At 34.8% G+C, this 11,852-nt stretch overlaps 1 protein-coding gene across 1 annotated transcript in view; it reads right to left on the minus strand.

The window, feature by feature from the left end:
• LOC127495356 (cyclin-dependent kinase-like 1) overlaps window positions 1-10,047 on the minus strand; it is a 63,332-nt gene extending 53,285 nt beyond the window's left edge. The window contains exons 1-7 of the mRNA XM_051862154.1: window positions 9,637-10,047; window positions 8,569-8,763; window positions 8,361-8,482; window positions 5,206-5,278; window positions 2,390-2,480; window positions 1,557-1,757; window positions 65-147 (exon numbers count right to left, since the gene is read on the minus strand). Coding sequence (XP_051718114.1) covers window positions 65-147; window positions 1,557-1,757; window positions 2,390-2,480; window positions 5,206-5,278; window positions 8,361-8,482; window positions 8,569-8,736 — 738 coding nt within the window. The 5' untranslated portion in view covers window positions 8,737-8,763; window positions 9,637-10,047. The remainder of the gene's footprint in view (window positions 1-64; window positions 148-1,556; window positions 1,758-2,389; window positions 2,481-5,205; window positions 5,279-8,360; window positions 8,483-8,568; window positions 8,764-9,636) is intronic.
• Between the last annotated feature and the right edge of the window lie 1,805 nt (window positions 10,048-11,852).

Raw genomic sequence — 11,852 nt, forward strand, 5'->3', positions numbered from 1 at the left:
ATATACACACATTATATATATATATATATATACACACACGTGTAGGTGTGTGAGTATTTGTTACCATGGTATCAGGCTCAGGGATGCTGACTCCGCTAAAGAAGATATTGGACCGGAACACCTGCTGATGCCGTGGGATCAAGTCACCTATCAGGGCGTCAAAGTTTAGATGTTAGGAGTCAGTGTATAACTGGCTTTTTAAAGAGATTTAGACTAAACTTTAGTCATACAATTGACCCCCCCTAAAACAAAATGTCCCATAGGACTGAATTGGAGATTTCCATGCAATAGTGATTTTTCATGTAATATGCTCATATAGTGGTAAAATTTCAATGGATCATATTCTTAAATGGGCTGGAATAAAGTGTAACCCTGCACAGAATTTTTACCTGCCCTTTTTCTTTTAAGAAATTGTTCAATTTTCATGGCTTGCCTGGATGTACTGCAAACGCTTTTGCTTTTTCAACATTATTAGCTAGACAGCACATTATCCAACTATGGAAACAAAACTCCCCTCCATCATTTGATGACTTTCTTCAAGATGTAATAAGTTTCTTTCATTTGGAAAAAATTAGTCATACATTAAAGGGCACCACCGGTATATTTTTTGAGATCTGGGACCCAATCATTATCTCTTTTTCTGAATATGTTAGTACTTCTAGTCTTGTAGCTTGAATCTGTTCAGGAGTGTGTGATTATATAGTTACATATGTGTGGATACCTGTGTATGTATATACCTTAAGGTTTTGTTTGTTGATATATGTGTGCACACTGAATATATGGGTAAATTATTTTATTTCTAAACTTTAATGATTCAGCATACTGTATATTCTATGCACACTTGACATACTTTGTATTATACTATAATTATTATTTTTTTTAATTTAGTTTAATTTTTATTTAATTCATTTACTTTTTTCTTTTTTGGGATTGAGGGATGGAGTGGGAACAATATTTTTTTACTATTCTCCTGTATCTTTATCTTGTAAATTTTGTTAAATAAACAGATTGAGCAAAAAAAAAAAGAAAAGAAATTTTACAGTGTTCAAAAGTTCAGTTTTACAGTGACATCAGTCAGCTAACAGAAAAAGCTGGTTTGTAATGATTCCAACTGATAACATTAGCCTATGTGAACAGGACTGTACTTAAAATTTCTACAACTAAAGTATTGTGAACCCTTTAGTTACTTTATCTTGAATCAATGTTTAAATGATGTCACGTTAAGAACCACAAATACCACTTATGTCACTATTGTATTGTGTAAAATTCTATTTTCTTTTTACAAACTCTATTTTTATGTTTATTATACAAACAAAGAATATACATTGTATGATAACATAGAAAGTACTGCTAATCTAAGATTGGTCAGTAATGTTTATAAGGCAGGATTTTTTTAAATTTTAAATCGTTCAGAATTTTAAAAATTTGTTTATTTCCTGGTTTAAATTCACTTAAATTTAAATTGCTAGATTCCACATTTTTAAGTGGTCTCAGACTTTGGTCCCTTTTGTATATAACTTCCAATGCACAAACATTCTTTCTTTCTCTTTTAGTACCTAGCGTTTGTCGAATGAGGTGCAACTGATCCACGTCAGAACGTCCTGGCCAAAGAGGATTTCCAGACAGCAGCTCAGCAAAGACACAACCAAGGGCCCAGACATCCACTGGGGGACCGTACTGAGTGTCTCCGACCAAGAGCTCTGGGGCCCTGTACCATCGTGTTGCCACATAATCTGTGTAATCATCACCTGGACCAGCTGTTTGACACACACACACACACACACACACACACACACACACACACACACACACACACACACACACATTTTTTTTTTTTTTTTTTTTACATAGCTTTCTAAATGGGGAACTTACATAGACTTTTATTGTTTTTATTCACAGCTAGTTATAAATACTATAACCTAAACCACGTCATAACAGAAAACTTCTGTAGTTTTACAATTTTAAAACAACTTTATTTTCTTTACTTTCATACTGTTTATACAAATGAGGACATCCCCAAAAGGAGGTTTTGGGAGCATTTGTCATGTTTAGCTTACTTCTGGGTACAAATTTGTCCCCAAAACATGCTTAAGTAGCTACACACGCACAGATTCAGAATTACATGTACATCATAGAGAAAGGATTACAACATGCTGATGGATAAACCTTGTGTTAGCCTATAGTAACAATACACTGAAACACAAGGATGATGTAAGCAGATCCTGACTGGCTGACTGCACCTGTGAGGCTTCACGCTGCTCTGAAAGTGAGCTCAGGACGCATGACAGATGATATAGGCAGGACGTATAAATAAGTCATTAATGAAGTGAAGATGCTAAATGCACATAAATGGCTATAGAGAGTGAGTGAGCTGGGCAAAGACACTTACTGAGGATGCGAGCAAAGCCAAAATCACATAGTTTGATCACACTGGTCTTGGTCAGAAGAATGTTCTCTGGTTTTACGTCCCGGTGGATACACTGGTATAGACACACAAAGAGTGACACTGTCAGAGAAACATATACAAAATACCCAGGGACGTGCACAGACATTTTGGGGGGCAGGGGCTTAAGTGGAAAAAAGGGCACTTAATTGCCCTCTAATTTAAAAAAATAATAAACAAAACGTTAAATATATTAACACAACTTTGACTTCCTTACCAATTTATTTTAATTCCCCTCACAATTAAAATAAATTGCATGCAGAAATGAACGCCGTGTGGGAGGGCATCTAAACTCAACAAAGCCGACCTGATTTATAGTAATTTTTTTAATTCAGTAAATATATTTGTTTGACAGGGAAGCTGTGTGCAAACAGGAATATATATTCATTTATTAAAAAACAAACAAACAAAAAAAAAGGACCCCAGAAAAAAGGGCACTTTCTCTCGAGGAAGAAAAAGGGCAGGTGCTCAATCCCCCTTTTATGTCTATGTGTGCACGTGCCTGAAAATACCCACTACAATAATACTTACTCTGACAGTTTCAGACACAGTGACTGACTACGTACTGTGCATGCGTCATTTTCCAATTAAGGTCCATATTTTAAGAATTTGTTTTTAATCTGATGTTTTCATGTTTCACAGCTAGTCATATTCGTATATACTTAAGCAATATATCACAGTAAAAGTTGAATAAGCAAAAAGTTAATATTGAGTAACTTACATTTTAGATAAAACTTTGCAGTTATTTTGTCTATTAGTCCTGTATGGATCAATGTTTTTGAAAAAAAAAAAAAAAAAAAACGATTGACAGTGCATAGTTAGTCACTGTGTCTGAAACTGTCAGAGTAAGTATTACATTTGATGAAGAACTTACTAAGTATGGATACGTATAATATGAATGCAATCCGAACTTACAGGTGCTGGTCATATAATTAGAATATCATCAAAAAGTTGATTTATTTCACTAATTCCATTCAAAAAGTGAAACTTGTATATTATATTCATTCATTACACACAGACTGATATATTTCAAATGTTTATTTCTTTTAATTTTGATGATTATAACTGACAACTAAGGAAAATCCCAAATTCAGTATCTCAGAAAATTAGAATATTTTGAAAAGGTTCAATATTGAAGACACTCGGTGCCACACTCTAAGCGAATTAACTCAAAACACCTGCAAAGGCCTTTAAATGGTCTCTCAGTCTAGTTCTGTACGTTACACAATCATGGGGAAGACTGCTGACTTGACAGTTGTCTAAAAGACGACCATTGACACCTTGCACAAGGAGGGCAAGACACAAAAGATCATTGCAAAAGAGGCTGGCTGTTCACAGAGCTCTGTGTCCAAGCACATTAATAGAGAGGCGAAGGGAAGGAAAAGATGTGGTAGAAAAAAGTGTACAAGCAATAGGGATAACCGCACCCTGGAGAGGATTGTGAAACAAAACCCATTCAAAAATGTGGGGGAGATTCACAAAGAGTGGACTGCAGCTGGAGTCAGTGCTTCAAGAACCACTACGCAAAGACGTATGCAAGACATGGGTTTCAGCTGTCGCATTCCTTGTGTCAAGCAACTCTTGAACAACAGACAGCGTCAGAAGCGTCTCGCCTGGGCTAAAGACAAAAAGGACTGGACTGCTGCTGAATGGTCCAAAGTTATGTTCTCTGATGAAAGTAAATTTTGCATTTCCTTTGGAAATCAGGGTCCCAGAGTCTGGAGGAAGAGAGGAGAGGCACACAATCCACGTTGCTTGAGGTCCAGTGTAAAGTTTCCACAGTCAGTGATGGTTTGGGGTGCCATGTCATCTGCTGGTGTTGGTCCACTGTGTTTTCTGAGGTCCAAGGTCAACGCAGCCATATACCAGGAAGTTTTAGAGCACTTCATGCTTCCTGCTGCTGACCAACTTTATGGAGATGCAGATTTCATTTTCCAACGGGACTTGGCACCTGCACAGAGTGCCAAAGCTACCAGTACCTGGTTTAAGGATGGTATCCCTGTTCTTAATTGGCCAGCAAACTCACCTGACCTTAACCCCATAGAAAATCTATGGGGTATTGTGAAGAGGAAGATGCGATATGCCAGACCCAACAATGCAGAAGAGCTGAAGGCCACTATCAGAGCAACCTGGGCTCTTATAACACCTGAGCAGTGCCACTGACTGATCGACTCCATGCCACGCCGCATTGCTGCAGTAATTCAGGCAAAAGGAGCCCCAACTAAGTATTGAGTGCTGTACATGCTCATACTTTTCATGTTCATACTTTTCAGTTGGCCAAGATTTCTAAAAATCCTTTCTTTGTATTGGTCTTAAGTAATATTCTAATTTTCTGAGATACTGAATTTGGGATTGTCAGTTATAATCATCAAAATTAAAAGAAATAAACATTTGAAATATATCAGTCTGTGTGTAATGAATGAATATAATATACAAGTTTCACTTTTTGAATGGAATTAGTGAAATAAATCAACTTTTTGATGATATTCTAATTATATGACCAGCACCTGTATGTACAAATATGTACACTTGTCGCCTCCTACTGCCATGGCATATCATAACTTGCAGAAAGAGCCACTGAAAAATCTTCACCATGAATGCACAGATGGAAAGATGTAGATGTAGGTCAGAAGACTGAAAAAGTAGTCTCTTCATTCCAAAGAAAAAAAGGTTCTTTAATAGTGTGGCTTCTCACAGTTGTCTGTAGCAGTCATAACTGACACACATTGGTAGTTTGAAAAAGAGAGACTGGGCATACTGACATTGTGTTTGTGACAGAAGTTCACAGCTTGTAGAGTTTGCCACACAATACTCTTGAGTTGTGCTTCAGGAACCCTAAAGAGAGAAAAAGGACAAATGTTAATATCAAGACTAAGGCTGCTGGCCAAGAAACAGATATAAATTGACTGTTAGGGCGCTTTCACACCTGGCTCATGTATATATATATATATATATATATATATATACAATTTATCAGTTAGAGTGGGAATGACGACGTGTTTGCGTGTGTCTCGGCTGTTACAGATATACCCAGCTAACAGAATTTTGTTATAAGAACGTTCTCTAAATATTTGGTGTTGATTCTGGGAACATTAAAAATGTCCATTTTTCTTGACGTTACAGGAACGTTTTTATAAGGTATAATGTTCCTCAAAAGTTCTTTCAACTTAATTTTGATTTAAAATTCAACATTGGAGGAACGTTGATTTGTAACATTCCAAGAACATAAAATGTACAGTTTCCTTAATGTTAGTAGAATGTTATTTGAAGGTTAGTATGATGTTCCTGAAACATTCTTTCAATCATTCATACACCTGCTGTGAACAAGCACTGAAAGAAAGAGCCTTAGATGAACTGAAAAAAGACATTAAATCTTTGAATATCTGATTAAACAACTCTACAAACAACATTGCCAGCTTCACTTATTACTAATCAGACTGGCTTTATTTCCATCACGTCTACAGAAGCTCTTATTGAGAATTAACAGAAGTTTAGATGTTTCGTTTGAGGTCAACATCATGGAGATTGGTGGTTGCTTTAGTTGAGCTCTTGACCCTTGACTATTACAGAGTGGCTCTTTTATCAACAATCACTGGTGTTTTCCAAAAAAAAAAAAATAAAAAAAATTCTGCATTGATAAAACAGATCAACATGTCTGTTAACATGTTTTAATAACAGACAAATGACAGTATTAAAGTGGTTTTAACAGCTGCTTTTTTTCTGTAATTGCAACTTAAGAAATTGAAATGCTGTATCAAACTCAACCAATGTGAAAGTTACCATTTGCAACACTGTCACTGCTAACTTTTTGTTTAAAATATGCTTTGTGTCATTTATACACTCACAGACATCAACATTCGGCATATGAAACACAACAATGGTGACACGCTTCATGCCAGCATACAAAACACATTCATGGCTCCAGCATGCATTGCGACATGAATAAATTATGCAGCAGAATTTTTTTTATTGTCACCATTGTTGAGGTTTGTATGATGAGTGCTGATGTCTAAGTGTGTCGTTTTTAACTTTTCAATAGTTTCGGACAATCCAACATCAATCACTTCAGTGTTACAAATGGTTTTTATCACAGTTTTGAGTTTATTTCCTTTTCAAATAATGTTTCAATACCAAAAGTAAAGAAAACCACTGTAATGCAGATGTTTGTCTGTTACAACAGATACGTCAATCTGCTTTATCAATGCAAAAATGTTTTCTGAAAATATCTGCAACTGCTGAAAAAGAAGCAACTCTATAATAGTCAGGGGTCAAGAGCTCAACTAAAGCAACCACCAATCTCCATGATGGTGACCTCAAACGGAACAGCTAAACTTCTGTTAATTCTCAGTAAGAGCTTCTGTAGACGTGTGACAGAAATAAAGTCAGTCTGGTTAGTAATAAGTGAAGCTGGTAATGCTGTTTGTGGAGTTGTTTAATCAGATCTTCAGAGATTTAATGTCTTTTATCTTCAGTTCATCTAAGGCTGTGGCTGAAGAAAGTTGTAGTTTGTGTTTTTATTTCTCTTTCTTTCAGTGCTTGTTCACAGCAAGTGTATGAATGATTGAAATAATGTTTCAGGAACATCATACAAACCTTCAAATAACATTCTACTAACGTTAAGGAAACTGTACATTTTATGTTCTTGGAATGTTACAAATCAACGTTCCTACAATGTTGAATTTAAAATCAAAATTAAGTTGAAAGAACGTTTGAGGAACATTATACCATATAAAACGTTCCTGTAACGTCAAGAAAACTGGACATTTTTAATGTTCCCAGAACCAACACTGAATATTTAGAGAACGTTCTTATAACAAAATTCTGTTAGCTGGGTAGCCACAATAAGCTCATGGAGTGAACTTAATCCATCTTGATATATGACGCAGAGGAAACTCTAACCAATCAAAGGACAGTTTTACTCACATGTGACTTGCATAAACACATTTTGGTACGCTTTGAAATGTTGCCTTCTGAAATGTGCCTTATGCCTTGAAAATGCAACACTGTAACAAATTAAGCCCCTGTTTCAGAAAAGCAAACCATCTACAGGTCTGAAAATGCCCTTAGATTCTGCTGACTATGCCAAAAATGTTAGATCCTGCTGATCAAACATTTCTGGCATTCTGTAGTTGGCAGGATCTAATAACAGTTAAATTCTCTTCTTCTTTAAAGATCATTGCAGCTCCTATATATCTGCAGTAACCATGGGCCTGTAGTCCCTGGCAACCAGTTCCTTTGTTTTCAAGAGCAGCTAAGGTTACGACTGAAAGGCCTTCTGGGAAAGAGAGAGAATGCTGGGCAGCCACAGCCTTTGTGGCCTGACCAGTTACTGTAGGAGATTTGAAAAACAAGAGCTAGATAAAGTCTATTTAATTCAGTTGAAATAGCATTCACGAAAATAAAGTTAGGTCAGATCTTGATTTTACCCATCAGGAAAAATTGCATTATGAAAAGTGGGCATTCCAGGTTTTGTTGAAAAGAAAGAGAGATTGGTGAAGTCAGCCAAAAAACGAAAAGTTGAATCTAGGGTGAGTTATTATGAATTCAAGATTATGAAGGCAAACATAGGGACACTTCTAATTTCATGTTGATTTTAGAGATAACAGTATAAACATAATATGTAATTGTATAACAGTATAAAATGTTTGATTGAAATTGTGTTGACTTTATTGCATTGGTCATTGAATGTGGGAGTGAAAGGTAAAGGTAAGAAAAACAAAAGAAAAGTTCAAAAGGAGAAGAAAAACACGAGAGGCCCAAATTCTATAGGACCAAATATCTTATAACACACTTATTGAATTTGCTTTATTTTTCTGTCATTTTCAAGATTTTGATTTTTTTTTAATCTTTTGCATTGATATGGTATAAGTATATAAAAAAGAATGGGGAAAAAGAGAATAAGGAGAATATGACTGACCCTCTGGGGTGCTGGTCCAGTTCATTTAGAACAGTTTGCTCACAGAACTCAAAGACCAGATGAAGGCGTCTCTTTCTCCTGAAGACCTCAAGCAAATTCACCAAATTCACATGCTTCAACTGCTATATGGATAAAAATGGAAATATGTTTACTTGTGCAAATGTTTTTTCAAATTTGCAATATTTATGCATACAATCTCTATATCTACCTTTAGCATGCGGATTTCTCTCAATGCAATCTTCTTAATGACTGGATCATCTTCAGACTCTACAAATTTTTTAATGGCCACTATCTGACCTGTGTCCCTGTGTCTGCATTTGAACACAACTCCATATGAGCCCTCGCCAATCTTAGCCAGTTTCTCATACTTATCCATCTCACAGAGATCATGAAGAGTTACATACTGCAAACAAACAAATAAACAAACAAAGTGTGTCATTTGGTGTAAACAATATAAATAAACGATGACAGAATTTTCATTTCTGGGAGAGACGCTATATGTCAAAAGTATGCACACCCAAACAACACATCCACATGTGCTATTAATTTCAAAAACTTGATCATTAATAAAGGTTGGTCCTCCCTTTGCTATAATAACAGCCCCATTCTTTTGGAAATAAGGACTGATTTGCTCCCATTCAGGCAAAAGAGCACCAGAAAGCTCAGATACTGCTAACAGGCAGTACTGCAATTCATCCCAAAGGGGTTTGTGCAAGCCAGTCAAGTTTTTCATGACCAAACATAGTAAACCATTTCTATAAAATTAGAGAACCATTTCTATTTTTATCTTGAATAAAACAGTTAATTTAGATATTACCTGAAAAAACATTTTGTACAGTGTATGTTAATATTATCAATTACTATAGTAATAAAAATTACATTGCGTATTTCCAAAGCTATGAAAATAACACAAATAAAGCTTATGTTGGTCATTTGTCTATTACTTTTAAAGCTCCTTTAGTTGTGTATACATATTTATGTACACTGTAATGTAGGCTAGTTGTCATCCAGTGGGCACTGGGCAAAAAAGACATTGTTGTTGTTACTTTCTTCTATTTAATGAATACCTAGCCTAATTAAATATTTATGAAAATGATTTTTAATAGAAAATATGCTAACTGTTTTTTTTAATTTTTTTTTTTTTTTTTTTTTATCTAAACGACTGACCATGTTAAAAAAAAATCACAACATGATTAATGACTAGGCTATCTAATTCAAATAAGCTAAAACGTAAATGTGATTTAAAAGCACAATCTACGTTGCCTGGTCACCTTACCTGAGGAATGACTCGTGTAAATTACAATTCCAAAGCTTTTCTTTTCTCCTCTTTGTTAAGGAATAACAGTTCTTCCTCTTTGACTCCAAACATCATTTCAATATTTATTACGGTCGCAAGTATTCCTCATGAGATACAAACACGCAGTTCTTTTAGTTTAGTGCCTGCTCTTTCCTGAGGCATTGTCTTCCAGAAAGCTGCATCCTAGTAGACATAAGCATTCATTCCAGAACAGTGACAATATATAGAAATGTCACTGGATAGTCATTGATTTGTTCACTCAAGTGAGTCCTTTTAGAAGTGTTCTTACGCACGTACGACGTAATGACAGTAATAGAACTATCGGCTGCACTTCAATGTATCCACAACACGCAGCTATAGCGCATAGCGCTCAGGCTGGGTCAGGCTCTGAGCTCAGTGAGCTGGTGTAAGTGATCACAGAGCAACACAACCCTTCCACCTCTGTGAGACTCGTATGGTATATGTGTACGTTGATTGTGCACTGGGTCTCTCTCTCTCTCTCTCTCTCTCTCTATAACAGTATATATTGTGATTATACTGTTATATATATATATAACATACTGTAATTTTCATATTGTGATTTTTTTTTAACATGGTCAGTCGTTTAGATAAAAAAAAAAAAACAGTTAGCATATTTTCTATTAAAAATCATTTTCATAAATATTTAATTATATATATAACGTTACATTACACTTATTTACATTTCTTGTCTCCACTATCAGGGATTTCAAACTGGGGTTCAAGACCACAAGGGGGTACTAGAGGTCCACGGAAAATTTCATGAGGAAAAATCATTTTTAAATTTATTTATTTATTATTATTATTTAGGAAAAATGATCTTTGGATCTTTGTAAGCGCTATACAAATGAATTATTTGAATTATTATTAATTATTTTTAATTAGTATTCATATTTTCCAGATAATATTAAATTATTTTTGTTGTACAATGACAACATAAACTGCCAGTCATTTAGTTAATATTGTCTTTATGGTTATGATTTATATTATATGGCCTTATCTACTATGCACATTTGATATAATATGACCTCTATTACGCACATACACGCTGCATTGTAATTACACTTAAAAGTTGCTTTTATGTAACATTTGTAGTTACACTTTATTCTTAACCATAACCCAAATTTTTACCCCAGAAACCCAGAACTCTAACCTATTATTCTAACGCTAACCCTGCCCTTACTCCTAAATTTAACCTTACCGCAAGCTAAATTCTGTTTCAACCCATGTTTGTGTCAAATATGGACAAACCCGACCATTGGGTTCAAAAATTTCATTAAAAAACTTTAACCAGTGGTTGGATTTTTGTCCATATTTGGCCCAAACATGGGTTGCAACCCAGCATTTTTTCCAGTGTAGCAACATGTAGTTATAGAGTAAACCCATAGTCTTGTTAATGTTAGTGTATAGTAGTTCACCTAATATAAAATGTGACCGACTTTATATATATAGCTGACTATATTTTAGGAATTCAGAACAAGCGGATAATCATATATGGGTGTCCCTTGCATCAAATAGTTTGAAAACCATATTTAAACAAAATGATATGCTTTCTTGGTATTTCAGACAGACACCTTAAGGAAGAAGAGCAATACAATACGGTTTAGTATTTATTTGTGCATTGAATTGCATCATCTTATGTATTTAGCGGTTGTGAACAAAGAAAACAGTGTATTGGTGCATTCTTTCAATGTGTTAATTTAGTATGTGAGGACTGATGTGTGCCTGTGTGGCTCTGTTTCAACTGTAGATCTGTTTCAACCCAAGAGTATTGTGAATGTGTTGTAGTTATATAAGTGTAGTATGATGTGGTAAGGGTAAGGTGTAGTATTAAGTGTAAAGGGTAAGGTGTATTGTAATATTTAAGGGAGTGTAATGTACAATTTTTTTTTTTTTGTAAATTGTTTTTGTTTTTGTGTGGATTTGGGGATGTTGATGTGTAAGAGATGTTGACTGTTGTAAACATAGATACATATCATATCATATCATATCATATCATATCATATATGTCATATCATATCAACTGTGTTCAATTAAAGAACTACACAATTAACAAATAATTATACATAGGTTAAAGGTCTTTTAAAAATATTCTAGGGGTAATATGGTTAAAGAAATTGTCAGAAGGACTAGCTACTTTGACATTTTCATGAGCATGATGGAAATAATCATACACA

This window comes from Ctenopharyngodon idella, chromosome 15, assembly GCF_019924925.1.
Source record: "Ctenopharyngodon idella isolate HZGC_01 chromosome 15, HZGC01, whole genome shotgun sequence".
NCBI classification, from domain to species: Eukaryota; Metazoa; Chordata; class Actinopteri; order Cypriniformes; family Xenocyprididae; genus Ctenopharyngodon; species Ctenopharyngodon idella.